We start from the raw sequence: 16,198 nt of genomic DNA on the forward strand, positions 1-16,198 counted from the left end.
CTGAATGCAGGATTGGAATCCCATATTGTGTTAATGTTGCCAAGAAATCTTAATACCTGACAACCTCCCTCAATAAAAAGGACGGCTAGATATCGTAAATCGACAACTCCAGAAATTACCATTGAAACAAGCTACAAAGTCTCCTGAGAGACTAGCAAAAATTGCCATAGCTGACTGTGTTTCAAATCATCCAGGCGGGAATTGGTTAAAGTTTTCAACCAGCAATAATCACGTCTCAGTAGAACTTCATAGACTATGAAATTGTCTCTGCACAAGAATAACCAGTGAGTTTCAGCTTTTCAGGTGGGTATGAATCAACACTCACATCACTGATGGTGCACTGTCAAATGTTGGGTGATGCAAGAACTAATTGGGTTTGAACTGGGGGATTACTCACGTGATTGGTTGATCATTTGGAAATCCCGCCCATTTACTGGCTCAGTGACTGTCGAATAAAGAATGTACGGTCCCTTTGTATGTATTGACCAAGAGCAAAGTGTCAATACTTTGTTTTACTGAATGCAGGATTGGAATCCCATATTGTGTTAATGTTGCCAAGAAATCTTAATACCTGACAACTTCCCTCAATAAAAAGGACGGCTAGATATCGTAAATCGACAACTCCAGAAATTACCATTGAAACAAGCTACAAAGTCTCCTGAGAGACTAGCAAAAATTGCCATAGCTGACTGTGTTTCAAGTCATCCAGGCGGGAATTGGTTAAAGTTTTCAACCAGCAATAATCACGTCTCAGTAGAACTTCATAGACTATGAAATTGCCTCTGCACAAGAATAACCAGTGAGTTTCAGCTTTTGAGGTGGGTATGAATCAACACTCACATCACTGATGGTGCACTGTCAAATGTTGGGTGATGCAAGAACTAATTGGGTTTGAACTGGGGGATTGCTCACGTGATTGGTTGATCATTTGCCCATTTACTGGCTCAGTGACTGTCGAATAAAGAATGTACGGTCCCTTTGTATGTATTGACAAAGAGCAAAGTGTCAATACTTTGTTTTACTGAATGCAGGATTGGAATCCCATATTGTGTTAATGTTGCCAAGAAATCTTAATACCTGACAACTTCCCTCAATAAAAAGGACGGCTAGATATCGTAAATCGACAACTCCAGAAATTACCATTGAAACAAGCTACAAAGTCTCCTGAGAGACTAGCAAAAATTGCCATAGCTGACTGTGTTTCAAGTCATCCAGGCGGGAATTGGTTAAAGTTTTCAACCAGCAATAATCACGTCTCAGTAGAACTTCATAGACTATGAAATTGTCTCTGCACAAGAATAACCAGTAAGGTTCAGCTTTTGAGGTGGGTATGAATCAACACTTACATCAGTGATGGTGCACTGTCAAATGTTGGGTGATGCAAGAACTAATTGGGTTTGAACTGGGGGATTACTCACGTGATTGGTTGATCATTTGCCCATTTACTGGCTCAGTGACTGTCGAATAAAGAATGTACGGTCCCTTTGTATGTATTGACCAAGAGCAAAGTGTCAATACTTTGTTTTACTGAATGCAGGATTGGAATCCCATATTGTGTTAATGTTGCCAAGAAATCTTAATACCTGACAACCTCCTCAATAAAAAGGACGGCTAGATATCGTAAATCGACAACTCCAGAAATTACCATTGAAACAAGCTACAAAGTCTCCTGAGAGACTAGCAAAATTGCCATAGCTGACTGTGTTTCAAGTCATCCAGGCGGAATTGGTTAAAGTTTTCAACCAGCAATAATCACGTCTCAGTAGAACTTCATAGACTATGAAATTGTCTCTGCACAAGAATAACCAGTGAGGTTCAGCTTTTGAGGTGGGTATGAATCAACACTTACATCAGTGATGGTGCACTGTCAAATGTTGGGTGATGCAAGAACTAATTGGGTTTGAACTGGGGGATTACTCACGTGATTGGTTGATCATTTGGAAATCCCGCCCATTTACTGGCTCAGTGACTGTCGAATAAAGAATGTACGGTCCCTTTGTATGTATTGACCAAGAGCAAAGTGTCAATACTTTGTTTTACTGAATGCAGGATTGGAATCCCATATTGTGTTAATGTTGCCAAGAAATCTTAATACCTGACAACCTCCCTCAATAAAAAGAACGGCTAGATATCGTAAATCGACAACTCCAGAAATTACCATTGAAACAAGCTACAAAGTCTCCTGAGAGACTAGCAAAATTGCCATAGCTGACTGTGTTTCAAATCATCCAGGCGGGGAATTGGTTAAAGTTTTCAACCAGCAATAATCACGTCTCAGTAGAACTTCATAGACTATGAAATTGTCTCTGCACAAGAATAACCAGTGAGTTTCAGCTTTTCAGGTGGGTATGAATCAACACTTACATCAGTGATGGTGCACTGTCAAATGTTGGGTGATGCAAGAACTAATTGGGTTTGAACTGGGGGATTACTCACGTGATTGGTTGATCATTTGGAAATCCCGCCCATTTACTGGCTCAGTGACTGTCGAATAAAGAATGTACGGTCCCTTTGTATGTATTGACCAAGAGCAAAGTGTCAATACTTTGTTTTACTGAATGCAGGATTGGAATCCCATATTGTGTTAATGTTGCCAAGAAATCTTAATACCTGACAACCTCCCTCAATAAAAAGAACGGCTAGATATCGTAAATCGACAACTCCAGAAATTACCATTGAAACAAGCTACAAAGTCTCCTGAGAGACTAGCAAAATTGCCATAGCTGACTGTGTTTCAAGTCATCCAGGCGGAATTGGTTAAAGTTTTCAACCAGCAATAATCACGTCTCAGTAGAGCTTCATAGACTATGAAATTGCCTCTGCACAAGAATAACCAGTGAGTTTCAGCTTTTGAGGTGGGTATGAATCAACACTCACATCACTGATGGTGCACTGTCAAATGTTGGGTGATGCAAGAACTAATTGGGTTTGAACTGGGGATTGCTCACGTGATTGGTTGATCATTTGCCCATTTACTGGCTCAGTGACTGTCGAATAAAGAATGTACGGTCCCTTTGTATGTATTGACAAAGAGCAAAGTGTCAATACTTTGTTTTACTGAATGCAGGATTGGAATCCCATATTGTGTTAATGTTGCCAAGAAATCTTAATACCTGACAACTTCCCTCAATAAAAAGGACGGCTAGATATCGTAAATCGACAACTCCAGAAATTACCATTGAAACAAGCTACAAAGTCTCCTGAGAGACTAGCAAAAATTGCCATAGCTGACTGTGTTTCAAGTCATCCAGGCGGGAATTGGTTAAAGTTTTCAACCAGCAATAATCACGTCTCAGTAGAACTTCATAGACTATGAAATTGTCTCTGCACAAGAATAACCAGTGAGGTTCAGCTTTTGAGGTGGGTATGAATCAACACTTACATCAGTGATGGTGCACTGTCAAATGTTGGGTGATGCAAGAACTAATTGGGTTTGAACTGGGGGATTACTCACATTAGAGCTATTTCTTATATTTTGTAAACTTTGTAATACTTTGTATTATTTAATTTAGTTCTCTCTGTTATTGTTTTTATCATCCTGGAGCTAGTGTAACCACATAATTTTTTCAGGGATTAATAAAATATTCTGATTCTGATCCAGGAGCTTATCTGACTTTTTTTATTTTTTGAGCAGTATATTCATGTAAAGATATATTTTCTAATCTATTCATTTTTTGTGTTGTATTATGAAAGTTAGTAATAATAATAATAACTATTTAAAATAATAATTTTAAATTGTGAAATATTCATAATTAGTATACATATGATGAGTGCATTGTATTGAAAAGGCAGGGTTAATAAGATATAATATATAAAAGCTACATTTCAAATTGAGTCTGTGTTGATCAACAAAACCTTGGATTCAAATATTCCGACATGTCAGAATGCATTCTTTACAAATCAGGACAAACCTGATGCTTCCACGCTCACAGTGAAGGCGTTGGTGGCTCTGCATGGCTGTAGGTTCGAGTTACACGTTAAACCAAAGGAGGGGTTATCTTCTGAAATGCTTAGATCCAGCTGTGTGTTAGACAATCAATCCCGGGAGCACTGAAGCTGTTTTTGAGGCATAAAATGGAACTTCTTTTCAAAACACTTTGTAGTCATTTTTCCTTTAATGTGACACATGTTTATAAATCTACAAAGCTGGCAGGGGGCACTGTCTACCTGTACACCTGCATGCAGGTACACAGACGATCTACATGAAGATGATCCTCTGATTGAAAGTCAGAGGGGATTTTTCTCAGTCTCACCCCTACCTGAAGCTCTTTATTTGACTTGAGGACAGCACCTCAGATGGATCATCCCGTGTTGTTTCAGCTCTGCTTTGCTTTCTGGGTCGGGATGGAGTGGACCGGAGCGTTGCAGTCCAGTTCGCTGTGGGGCGCGAACATGAGCATGATGAGGAGAGATCGGTCAGTTAACGGCTCGGTGGTCCTCCACGACTACATGGTGTTTTTATACCAAACGCTGTCCAAACCTCAAAGCAGAGACTTTGACGTTTCAGACAGAGCAGGAGCTGCTAACACAGTTACAAGTTTTGTGGACCAAGGACGAGGTTTGACACCAATTTAATTCACTTTCCCTCAAAAGCCTGCCTAAAAAACTGAATGTTCTAGTTTTATTACATCTATATTTGGTGTTATTCTGTTCTAAATAACCATATTTCCATTGTTGACACAGATTACTAAATATATCACTGATTTTTAAAGTTAGTAAAGAATTTAAAGTTAGCAGAAGTGATTATTTATGCTGGGTTTTTACTATGTTGTGACCATCAGACGGTCTCATCTCCAGGTTTACAGTTTTCATTGCTATTCACTTGCTGGGCTCTCGTCCTCATATTGGGTTTGACAGCGTTTCAGTTGACAAAGGTGAACAGCTTGCACATGAACTGAGCTGCGGTTTGGGGAAAGCCTCAGAGGGGACTGGCGTATCCCGGGCCTGGCAGATCCCCATGAACCAATGAGAAGTGAAGAAGTGAAAGGATTAAAAAGGGGAGGGAGGGACACAAAAACAAGAACAAACAGCTTGTACAACCGGGGGGGGGTCATATATAGATAAGAACCAGAAGGGGCGTGTTTGGAGGTGTGGTCCTGCTCCGGAAAATCTGATAATTTATCTCAAATTCTCTAAACCCTCCTCTAAGTCAGCCTGAAAAGCTTTTAATAGATATGAAATCCATGAATGAATCCACATACACCAACACATCAGTTTTATCATTTCAGCATCATTTTAGTGCATTTCTTTCTTAACTTCCTGTTTTTGTTAAACGGGTTAAACAACAGGAATGACATTTGTAAATATCATTCCTGTTTCTTGTTTAACAGCGCTCAGTTCCCTTTATGATGTTTATCACTGACTTTGATGAATGCCATAAAGACTTAGAGGTGACATCATATGAAGAGCCAAGGAGCTGTATTAGAGACTGAGGCTTGAGTCCCACATGTGGCCAAACACCAGTGTTGGTCTTTTCAGACCTCCACATAAAGTTAAATGTTGCGTGTTCTACCTTTACTTTCCTCCTTATCCACAGATCCTCCATCATGGGAGAGCGGTCAGCGCTACATATTCGACTTGTCCAGCCTGGCCAGGATGGAAGAGCTGGTGGAGGCCGAGCTGAGAATCCACAGGAAGCCTCCGGCAGACCTTCGACCTGCCCTAACAAGCGGAGGAAACCTTTATCACATCCGCCTGTACTCCTGCTCTTCAGAGAGACAACTGCTGGACTCCAGAACTGTCGAGGTTTTGGGTGGTGGTCTTCCCAGGTGGGAGGTGTTTGACGTATGGTCTGGCATGAAGGCCCATCTGAGGAATCCTTCGGAGCCACCACAGGCCTGCTTCCAGCTCCTGGCCTTCTCTGAACTGACCAACAAGGTGGCTGACCCTCTGGTCCTGGGGCTGGGTCGCACCCCTTGCCCACCCCAGGAGAAAGCTTTGCTGGTGGCTTTCTGGCATACCGACACCGCCGACAGTCTGTTCGGAGAGGTAACGCGCAGAATGAAGAGCGGTGGATTTAGCCTCCTGAAGCCTCCGAAACGTATTCCAAAACACGTAAAGAAGAACCGCCGGCATCGACAGAGAGCTCTGTCCAAACGGTCTTTCGGTGGGGCGGCGAGAGCAGGCAGGAGGAGCCGCTGCAGCCGGAAACCGCTGCATGTGAACTTCAGAGACTTGGGCTGGGACGACTGGATCATCGCCCCTTTGGACTACGAGGCGCGCCGCTGCGACGGCACGTGCGACTTCCCGCTGCGCGCCCACCTGGAGCCCACCAACCATGCTGTCATCCAGACCCTGATGAACTCCATGGACCCTGATCTCAGCCCACCCAGCTGCTGCGTCCCCTCCAGTCTCAGCCCCATCAGCATCCTCTACATCGACTCAGCCGGCAGCGTGGTCTACAAGCAGTACGACAACATGGTGGTGGAGAGCTGTGGGTGCCGGTAGCACAGGCACAAACACAGGCCTCAGCTCGTGTACTGGTCTGAGATTAGAGCAACACCTGTTTGTGTGTTTGCTCTGGTCTTTGTGGCCAATCACGGCAGAACAAGCTGAAAATACGCCTCTGATAGATGCCGATGCTTCGCCATCTGAAGTCGTGTTAACGAGTCATTTCTGCTCCATTTGCATATTTGTAACTCTCACTTCCTGCATTTGGATTTTTCTCAGCATGAACCAAGAAGCAAAGATTTAGTCTCACAGATGTCCGTCACCTCATTACATCTGACACCACATCTGGAATATTAGTTTGTGTTTATTGTTAGTTTACTGAGCTCAGCACCGGCTGTTCAGTCTATAACCATGAACCTGCCCTCACACAGCCGCGTTTCACTGACTGAGAAATTAATAAATGTTTTTGTTCTGATGTAACTGCTTCAGTTTGTGTTTTTTATTCATACCGACCGCTGTGCAGTTCCAGCTACGTTAACATCACGCGTGATCTTTACTGTAAAGGTCGTGCAGTCAAAGTTATCTGCACGGTGATGAGTGCACGCCTTCATGTGCTCACTCTGGAACGACCTGTCAGGATTCGTGCAGTGAGACTCGGTGAGAGTTTAATCTTCATCATCAGCGCTGAACACTTTTCCACTGGCTGTACGCACACCTGTAAAAGTGGCCTGATAGATACTGGTGTTCGGGAACTTTTCCAAGATTTTTAAGCTGGGAGGTATCGAGGACCCATCGAGGTCGAGCAGCGGGGAAATCGGGAAGATAGAAAAGAGAAATAAAATCTGCTCCGAGAACACAGAGTGAGGCTTTCACTGCTTCATGCTGCAACACACTTACAGGAGCCTGGAGTGGGATTAACTTTATCTTCAGACCGAACCTGAAGCAGTAACACGGCCTGTTGTAGTTATCTGTGTGTTTAATAAATTAAGTTTTCATTTATTCCCAAAATGATAAACAACAGTTAATATTACAGCAGTTATTTCACATGGATTAAAAATACTGTTCCTCACATCTGCGGCTTCATCTGGACTTCTTTGAAATTTCACTGTAAATTTTCAAAACTTTAAAAAATGTTTGGTCTCTATGATGAGCGCCCTCATGCAATCGTTGTGCATTTTTATATAATGGATTGGATTGGATTTATATAGCGCTTTACAATGCCACTATTCATTCACGCTCACATTCATACACTGATATGATTTGCCAAGATATAAGAGTTGCATGTGGTCACAGCTACAGGCCTCTAAAGGCTGATGCTGTGTTTAGTGTTTTCACTGAGCACAAACTTGTACAGCTTCCACGCCTGCACATCTTATTACACAAAGACAACATGAACCTCTGGTTTGGCTCTGTGGTCTCGTTACAAACGTCCAGCTGAGGCGCTGAATGAAGCATTTTGGTCACCGGGAACTCGGCTCCTTAAATCTTCACAGATCCATTCAAACACCATTTCGGCGACTTCGCGTCCGGCGTCCAGCACGAAGGCGTGACGGAAGCCGTTTTCACACAGCCTGAAGTCGCCAAGAGGAAAGTCCTGCTTGATCTCGTGATAATACTGCAGCGGGCACCAGTGGTCAGTCGCTCCGTAATAAAATATCAGCTGAAAGCACAGACAGACAGACTGTTAGAGAGAAAAGGGGAAACGTGGTTTTAGAGGGTGTGATCAAAACTGAGCTCCGTCAAAGCCTGATCAGGCTTTCACAGGCTCAGCGCGACAAAGGGAACAACAGGTTTGACCTTTGACCCTCAGAGTCAGACCGCTGACGCTAAGCTCTGCTGTAACATCTGACAGGAGCGCTGGGGGCGGCGTCAGGTCATGTGGTCGGTAAAGTGTCCAAAGTGTACAGAACAGAGCAGTAAGTGAAGCGTGAGCAGTCAGGAGGACCGGCAGGGCGCTGTCTTTAATAAAAAGGCGACAGCACCTGCACAGGTATCTGGCTTTCATTTTCATTCGCTCCTCTTGCAGGCGGGGCTTTTCTTACCTTGTCGAGATGTTTCCCGATAGTCGTGTCGTCTCTTTTTAGAACTTTCTTCATTTCCTGCCCGCCCAGGTACATGGCATTGGCTGCACGTGGAAACAAACCACAGAGATTAAAGCTGGTCCGGCTCTCGCTGCAAACTCAACATTTCAAACCTCGGCTGTTAAATCTGAACCGGCTGCCAGCCTGCTGGGGGAATTCCCATCATGCACTGAGCTCTTTCACTCCCTGTATATTAATATGCAGCCACTGCATGTTGTAAATGTAACCCCCTCACCTTTCTGCAGGCACCTCTGGTGCTGACAGGGTTTCTCTCCATAATTCTGTCTCTGTGTTATCACATAAAAGCTTCTTATCAAAGACAAATGTCTGCAGTCTGAAAAGCATCTGCCCTCGCTGCATATGGAGGAGTTTGTATTCTCACAGAAGAACGAAGCATGGCCGACCTGCAGAGTCTCCACTGAGCAGACCCAGGGTGGGCTGCACCACAGTGAGGTCCAGAGAGCGGATTCCCCCCAGCATCAGTCTGATGAGGCCGACTTTGAGCCTGTCGGGCAGCAGCGAGAGCAGGAAGAGGGGCAGGTAGACCACGTAACGCATGTGACACAGCACGGGGGTCATGACCTTCCCCTGAGGGCTCTGAGCCATGCGCTCGATGGTGGGAAACAGCAGGAGCGCCTTCAGGACCTGCATTAAAAACAGAGAGGAGACAGAAGGTTTCAGACAGACAACAGAAAGCTCCGAGACGGGAAGCTGCAAACTGTGGAAACTCCCGGATTAGAGGCAGGGAGATTTTCATGTCATTTAATCCGTTTCCTGAAAAAGTGATGGGAGAGAAGTGAAGGGAGGGCTCAGAGCCCTCAGCCGGGAACTCACCGGGCGCCACCCGAGCTGGTCACGCGCTCCAAAGACAGAGTTTGTGAACAAACCCCCACAGAGTGCTCTGCGGTGTAGCGGGTACACATTCACCTAACAAAGGCTAACAAACCGTTTGATCCCGGGAGGAGAGAAAGGAAGGGCGTACCAAATCAAACATGTGGCACTCCCGCTGTGAACGACAGCAGCAGGCGAAGGATGAAATAAACAACAATAAAAACATAAAGAGTCTCCGTTTCTGAACGACAGATGAAATGAAACCTCAGCGCGGCCGTTGGATTCCAGATTTAAACGATCCCAATAATTAAAAACTCATTTGGCTTGTTTTTAGTTTCGTTCTCACACACAGCCTCCGTCCTGCTGATTAGAGCTGCCACGATTAGTCGACTAGTCACGATTACGTCGACTATTAAAATCGTCGACGACTAATTTAATAGTCGACGCGTCGTTTGAAGCTAAGATCGCAAAAGACGCAGGATTAAGTAGTAGGATTTAAGAGTGTAATAACGGACTGAAACAGAAGATGGCAGCACTGCATGTACAAGGATGCCAGCTGCCGTTAAACCCCGAAGAAGAAACTGTGTCCCAGAATTCATAGCGCGACCCAGCGCAGTTGTCAACAATGGCGGCAGCTAGTTAGTTTTAATATCACTCTTATTATTCTTTCTGGGTCACAAAATAAACGTTTAACATATTTTCAGGCGAGAATGTAGCTGTGTTAACTTAAAATATGTGCTCAGTTTATCAAGACATCACATATTTTCAAAAGTGCTCCGACGTTTTCGGAGACGTCTGTTACCCACCAGCTCGATAGCGAGCCGGGGTTCAAGGCTCACTAGAGCCCGTGAGAACACCGGACTCCCGGCAAATCGTTTTCAAACCCACCGTCGTCTTTCGCTACTCAGGTTAAACATGATATATAAGTCACTGTAAATGACCTCATTAATATTTTGTAAAGTAGTTTGTAAAGTTATGAGTGACTATTATATTGTTGGAGCGGATGCTTTTATTTTGAAAGTCACAGGGCAACAAGGTGCCGTAAATTAAGTGGCGTAAACCATATAGCAGAAGCGCGGGTTTTAATGCACAGAGAGAAGGTGTGCTCTATGGTTAATGGACGGGAATGGGAAAAAGAACGGCTATTAAGGTGCAATCCTGAGTTGTAAGCAGTTCCTAGCGCCTGGTTGATGAGGGAACAAGGTTTGTAACAAAGTTTGTCCTGTGGATTTGTACTTTGTTGTTTTACAGAGCATATAGCTGCTGACCGCTACTAAGGATAAAGGCTAAGTTTTCACCCACTAGAGGGTGCTAACGTACCTCGTCATGTTTAGGCAGCGATGCAACGATTTCACTGTTATATGTTATGTAAGTTAAAGATAATTACTTTGTGATTAATGAATAAGTCAAAAGGTTAAAGGTAACACACTGTTTGATTTACTAATAGTCTTTTATTCTGTATGTTGTAGCTCTTACGGTGTGTTCACATACACGGCTGTTTAATAAAAGGATTGTGAACCATCAGTTTGAGAGACCATCTTTTCAACCGGGGATGCTACAGTCACTTAGATAACTTAAAAATGTTATTGTTTGGCTTTTTTTTAGTATTTTATTTGTTCCTGAGTAAATCGGTTTGGCTGAGATTAAAGTTATAGTTTTTACACAGCTGAATAAACGTCAAGCAGACAGCTGATTATCAGAAGTGTGAGATGCTCGAGAATATACTCCGATAGCAAGGAGCAGAGTTTATTAAACTCCACCAAAACAATCTGCAGATTTCATTAAAATTTAATAAAATATCATCTTGTCTTTATTTTTAGTTAGCACATACCTTAAACACTTAAAGCTGTAAGCTAATGATAGTTATATAAGAGCAGATGCTGCTGGTGCAATAAGCTGTATGTTTTACGTCCAATGGATGATGATCTGATTAGTTGACTAATCGCAAAAATAATCGGTGACTAGTCGACTATCAAAATAATCATTTGTGGCAGCCCTACTGCTGATCATGTGATCAGGCTGAGAAGACCACGCTTCGGCACGGTCATGTCTGAGCTCTGGAGCCTTCCCTCCGTCCACTGTCCCTGCATGCTTCACTGTTTGGGTTCAGGCGTGTTGGTGCATGCTGTAAGCTGTGTGTTTTTGTGGATCGAGGCTGATTTGTGGTTTCTCTTCAGACCGGAGAACTGCGATGACTCACCTTCTGCTCAGGATTTCTCTTCATCATCTCCAGAATGATGTAGCAGCCGATGGAGTGACCGATCAGGACCAGGCTGGTTTCTCTGGGAACGTGATTCCTGAGGAAAGCCAGCTTGTGTTCGACCTGCCCGTCCAGACCGAACACGTCGTCCTCTGCCGCCGAGGCGCCGTCTGCAATAGGAGTAGAGATGTCAAAACACCCGAACGAGCTGCTCCTCTCTCCTGCGAGCAGAGCCGTGCGTACCTTCGATCATGTCCATGGAGGCCGGAGGAGCGCAGTGGCCGGCGTGGCTTACGGCCCACACCGGGTGCTGGTAGCCACACCTGCTGTGGAGCGTCTGCATGAAGGTCCTGTAGAAGCCCACCACACCTGGGTTACCTGTGATAGACAGCACGAGGTCAGCGAGACCTGTGGTAACCACGGTAACCAAAGCTGAGGCACGAACCTGATCCGGAGCACGTCACGGTCCAAATCAGAGTACTGCACTGTACTATAACAATAATAATAATAATGATAAATTTTATTTATGAGCGCCTTTCAAGTCACCCAAGGACACTTTACAATAGGATAAAACACATAATAGAACAATGACAAAATAAGAACAATAAAACAAAAGCACAAGATAAAATTAACAAACAGTGGATTCACAGTGAATATGCAGATTTGAACAGATGGATTTGAGTTGAGATTTAAACTGGGGGAGAGAACCAGTGTTTCTCATATCTGTGGGTAGAGAGCTCCACAGCCTGGAAGCAGAGCAGCTGAAAGCTCTGCTTCCCATGGTGGTGAGGCAGAAGGAAGGCACAGCAAGCTGGATAGAAGAGGAAGATCGAAGCGAGCGGGCAGAAGAGATGGTGCTTAACAGCTCAGAAAGGTGAGGAGGAGCCTTGAAGGTGAGCAGAAGAAGTTTGTATATTATCTGGAATTTCACAGGGAGCCAGTGAAGTTCCTGAAGAACAGGGGTGATGTGCTGGTAGGAGGGGGTTCTGGTGATAATGCGAGCAGCAGAGTTCTGAACCAGTTGAAGCTTATGGAGGGAATTTTGGGGGAGACCATGCAGAAGAGAATTGCAGTAGTCAATACAGGAGGTAACAAGACTGTGGACAAGAATGGACGTAGACTGGGTGGAAAGAGAAGGATGTAATCTGTTAATGTTGCGTAGATGGAACGGGTGAGATTACTGATGTGAGATTTATAGGAAAGTGAACTGTCTAGGATGACACCGAGGCTCTTAACCTGAGGAGAAGGGAAAACTGTGGAGTTATCGATGGTAAGTGAGAAATGGTTCGCCTTCAAAAGGTTGGATTTGGTGCCAATAAGGAGGATCTCAGTTTTATCCTCATTGAGCTTTAGAAAATTAAAGCTAAACCAGGATTTTAACTCGGATAGACATTCTGAAAGAGAGGAAGGAGGGAGGGAGGAATCAGGTCTGCAAGAGAGATATAACTGGGTGTCATCAGCCAAACAGTGAAACTGGAGATCAAATTTGCGGAAAATGGTACCTAGAGGGAGGATGTATATTATGAAGAGAAGAGGGCTTAAAACTGAGCCTTGGGGTACACCAGAGGTGACGGGAATAGACGAGAGTGGAATGATCTTAGTTGAATAAACTGGGAGCGGTCGAGGAGATATGATTGAAACCAGGCGAGGGGTGTGTCAGAGATGCCGAGAGAGGAAAGTCTGCTTAGAAGTACAGAGTGAGAGATGGTGAGAAGACCAGAGTCAGCTCCGATTAGAAGATCGTTAGTGACCTTCAGTAAAGCAGTTTCTGTACTGTGACATGAGCGAAAACCAGATTGAAATCTCTCGTAGATGTTATTATTAACCAAGTGTAAATGAAGTTGAGCTGCAACCACTTTTTCGAGTATTTTATAAATGATGGGTAGATTGGAAATCGGACGGAGGTTGTTAAAGTTGTTGGGATCTAAAGAAGGTTTTTTCAGTATAGGAGTGACTAGAGCAGTCTTGAATAAGGAGGGAACGATACCAGTGGTGAGAGAAGAGTGAATGATAGCAGAGATGAGTGGGAGTAAAGAAGAGAGGCAGGATTTCACAAGCCCCGTGGGCATGGGGTCAAGATGACATGTGGCAGGCTTTGATTTACATATAAACTCGGAAATATCGGATAAATCAGGAAGATGAAAAGTGGAAAACAGCTCAAAAAGGAGAAAAGGTTCTGGAGAGGGCGTAGACACAACATTTGATCTGAGTTGCTGGTGGATGTTACTGATTTTCGTAGTCCAGAACAGCATCAAGGAGTTGCAGGTTTCAGAGGAACAGAAGTGTGGTGGTAAAGCGTTGGGGGGTTGAATTAGTTTGTTGAGAACTGAAAGTTCACAGTTCACAGTAATACTGCATCTGTACTACAGTAATACTGCATTTGTACTACAGTAATACTGCATCTGTACTACAGTAATACTGCATCTGTACTACAGTATTACTGTGCTGTACTGCAGTATTCCTTCAGTACAGGGTATGTCGTGATGTTTGAACTCCTGAGCACAGCTTCCTCCGGAAGTATGAAACACAACAGGTACTGCTGAGCTGTGGATGTGGGTGGGGCTCACCTGGGATGATGAGGAAGAGCACCTTGTGTGCAGAGGTTAGGGGGCAGGATCCAAACCTGAGCAGCTCCGTGGCGGCTCCGCAGCAGTAGAAGAAGTCTGTGTGTGGTGGGTCCATCATCAGCCCCGAGGACAGACACGCAGGTGTATCACAGGTGTATCAGCAGGTCCAAAGGTTCCAGTCTGATCAAAGGTTCAGACTGAGCTTCACATTCACAGCTGCAGGTGTTCACTCTGCAGGTTTCAGCTGGTCACGTGTCTCACTAACAGCTGATCTGAGATCTGAAAATAACCTTTCACTTACCTGAAAACCCAATAACTAACTAACCACCACCTAACTAACTATCTATCTAACTAGCCAACCACCGTTAACCGCTAACAGACTGCAGACTAAACCGCTCACAGGCTAACGTCACACCGGAAGCTGATACTATGACACGCTGTAAATAAAACTGTTTACCTGTCAGAATAATTACGATTAAGTACTAAAATATCCTCTCCATGCAGGTCCTGCTCGCTTTCAACCGCTTCCTGCTTTGCACTGCTGTACGCTGATTGGCCAGCTGCAACGCAGCTTCTTCTTTTTATTGGGCGGCTCAGTTTCCAGCTCATTACCGCCCCCACGGGCCCGGAGTGTAACTACACTCGCTGCTTAATTTAACGTACCAAATGACCATTATTATTTTATTTTGTTCATTATTAGTCTTTAAAAAAGATTTTATCCGTTATTTTTATTTTCCTCAGTTTATTATGTTACGAGATTTACCTTTTTGTTTGTCATATTGTGTGTTTCAGTTTTTATAAGTCATATTTATCGTCTTGGCTTCTGTAACATATTTATATTCATCCCAGACATGAAGATAAATATCTCATCTTTAAATTCACATTAAATTACATAAATGATAGAAAGGACTGGCATTAATTTCAAATACAACATGCATGTGCTGAGGTGAATTTGTCCTTTCATTATGATAATAATAAGAAAAATGAACTTTGCACTTTTCCTCTCTGCCATTCATTTTTGCAATTTATGTCATTTTTGCGCATCTTAATGTAAAGAAAAACTTTGTGAATGATTGTAAATAAAATTACACAAATTTGGGGGGGGGGTTCAGTTGCATCCAGACTGAAACTCTAGCTTATTAAACCTGCGCCCTTTTTTTATTAAACATGTTTTCAGCACAAACAAAACAAAAAAATAATCAGTCCTTAGTTTTTATCAGCTGATTTAACATCACAAAATGATATACATTCATTTGTGTGAAGTGTTTACTATTAAAGCCAGTCACTTTCACAGAGGCCCTCAGCATCAGACATCTGTGTTGGCAACACATTGGTGTGAACGTGATAAATAATAGTGATCCACACACTGAGCTCGTGTGGCTGTCGTCACACACGAAGAGCTTTCAGTTTTATCCCGGTTATTTTAGTTTCATCCTGAGCTCATTCTTACACCCTCAGAGCCCAGCACAGCCCAGACCAAAGATGTGAAGGGTTTGTTCTTTGCTTTGGTCTGCTGGTCTGGGCCCAGGTTTGAGTTTTTGGGTTTAAGGGTCTAGTTTTTCATTTTTATATCTTCGAGTTACTTTAACATTTTGCATTGTTGATTTTGGATTGTTTCTTTCTGTTAGCATGTTGTGCTTATTCCTGGGACTTATAGAAGTTCCTGATGGTCTTTTTATTTATTCTCCTCGTTCAGTTGCTTCTGTCTTCCTGTTGTATTTTGGTGGTTGCTGTTCTCTGTGTCTGTCTTCAGTTTAACTTTCTCCTGAGTCATTATTAGTTATCCTCAGCTGTGCTCCAACCTGCTGCCTCTCCCTCGTTATCCTCGTTATTATGGTCTCTGTCTTGGATTTCCTGCGAGGTCTCAGCATTAAATGTTTGCTTTCTGAGTCCACGGTCTGCCTGCTGCACAGCCGATCATTGGTTACACATAATATCCCAATAATCAATCACAGGTCTGGTACAGGTGTGTCACAGGTGGCCTCCCCCTGTATCTGTGTCTCTCTCTGTGGCTGCCTAGCTTCCTCCCACACTCCACACACAAAGATGTGAGTGCGACTGGTTGTGTGTCCCTCTGTGTGCAACCCTGAGGAGGATGAGTGATGAAGAACGGAGAAGATAAAGTAATG

General features: G+C 43.7%; 2 protein-coding genes and 7 non-coding genes across 11 annotated transcripts; 1 reads left to right on the forward strand and 8 right to left on the reverse strand.

The window, feature by feature from the left end:
* Positions 1-139: 139 nt before the first annotated feature.
* Positions 140-279, reverse strand: LOC116328027. The gene has a single exon (XR_004200041.2). It is a non-coding gene; the product is annotated as a U4 spliceosomal RNA (small nuclear RNA).
* A 375-nt stretch (positions 280-654) lies between these two features.
* LOC116328026 lies at positions 655-794 on the reverse strand. Its single transcript, XR_004200040.2, has one exon. It is a non-coding gene; the product is annotated as a U4 spliceosomal RNA (small nuclear RNA).
* Positions 795-1,160: 366 nt separating this feature from the next.
* On the reverse strand, positions 1,161-1,300 carry LOC116328037. Its single transcript, XR_004200050.1, has one exon. It is a non-coding gene; the product is annotated as a U4 spliceosomal RNA (small nuclear RNA).
* A 365-nt stretch (positions 1,301-1,665) lies between these two features.
* LOC116328036 lies at positions 1,666-1,803 on the reverse strand. Its single transcript, XR_004200049.2, has one exon. It is a non-coding gene; the product is annotated as a U4 spliceosomal RNA (small nuclear RNA).
* A 375-nt stretch (positions 1,804-2,178) lies between these two features.
* Positions 2,179-2,318, reverse strand: LOC116328034. Its single transcript, XR_004200048.2, has one exon. It is a non-coding gene; the product is annotated as a U4 spliceosomal RNA (small nuclear RNA).
* A 375-nt stretch (positions 2,319-2,693) lies between these two features.
* On the reverse strand, positions 2,694-2,831 carry LOC116328033. Its single transcript, XR_004200047.2, has one exon. It is a non-coding gene; the product is annotated as a U4 spliceosomal RNA (small nuclear RNA).
* A 365-nt stretch (positions 2,832-3,196) lies between these two features.
* LOC116328025 lies at positions 3,197-3,336 on the reverse strand. The gene has a single exon (XR_004200039.1). It is a non-coding gene; the product is annotated as a U4 spliceosomal RNA (small nuclear RNA).
* A 1,008-nt stretch (positions 3,337-4,344) lies between these two features.
* Positions 4,345-6,447, forward strand: LOC116328010 (growth/differentiation factor 6-A-like). Its single transcript, XM_031749718.1, has 2 exons — positions 4,345-4,558; positions 5,537-6,447. The coding sequence occupies exons 1-2, from the start codon at positions 4,345-4,347 to the stop codon at positions 6,445-6,447; spliced, it is 1,125 nt and encodes a 374-aa protein (XP_031605578.1).
* A 916-nt stretch (positions 6,448-7,363) lies between these two features.
* On the reverse strand, positions 7,364-15,436 carry ldah (lipid droplet associated hydrolase). 3 transcript variants are annotated; one of them, XM_031749725.2, is made up of 7 exons: positions 14,527-15,410; positions 14,070-14,249; positions 11,746-11,880; positions 11,503-11,672; positions 8,876-9,116; positions 8,433-8,515; positions 7,364-8,050 (listed from the first exon to the last, which is right to left on the reverse strand). In XM_031749725.2, the coding sequence occupies exons 2-7, from the start codon at positions 14,185-14,187 to the stop codon at positions 7,811-7,813; spliced, it is 987 nt and encodes a 328-aa protein (XP_031605585.1). In that variant the 5' UTR covers positions 14,188-14,249; positions 14,527-15,410; the 3' UTR covers positions 7,364-7,810. The 3 variants fall into 3 exon arrangements, with proteins under 3 accessions (XP_031605585.1, XP_039459732.1, XP_031605587.1); XM_039603798.1 differs by having other exon boundaries at positions 14,070-15,408; XM_031749727.2 differs by having other exon boundaries at positions 7,894-8,050; positions 8,854-9,116; positions 14,070-15,436.
* Between the last annotated feature and the right edge of the window lie 762 nt (positions 15,437-16,198).

This window comes from Oreochromis aureus, linkage group 19, assembly GCF_013358895.1.
Source record: "Oreochromis aureus strain Israel breed Guangdong linkage group 19, ZZ_aureus, whole genome shotgun sequence".
In the NCBI taxonomy this organism is placed as follows: domain Eukaryota; kingdom Metazoa; phylum Chordata; class Actinopteri; order Cichliformes; family Cichlidae; genus Oreochromis; species Oreochromis aureus.

Excerpts from the sequence above, each read along its gene's own strand:
- LOC116328010 (XM_031749718.1), top strand. The coding sequence starts at position 4,345 with ATGGAGTGGACCGGAGCGTTGCAGTCCAGTTCGCTGTGGGGCGCGAAC. Across the intron at positions 4,559-5,536 it reads TTTTGTGGACCAAGGACGAG|ATCCTCCATCATGGGAGAGC; the intron begins GTTTGACACCAA and ends CCTTATCCACAG.
- ldah (XM_031749725.2), bottom strand. The coding sequence starts at position 14,187 with ATGATGGACCCACCACACACAGACTTCTTCTACTGCTGCGGAGCCGCC. Across the intron at positions 11,881-14,069 it reads GCTCTTCCTCATCATCCCAG|GTAACCCAGGTGTGGTGGGC; the intron begins GTGAGCCCCACC and ends TGTCTATCACAG. Across the intron at positions 8,516-8,875 it reads GCTCAGTGGAGACTCTGCAG|CCAATGCCATGTACCTGGGC; the intron begins GTCGGCCATGCT and ends TTCCACGTGCAG.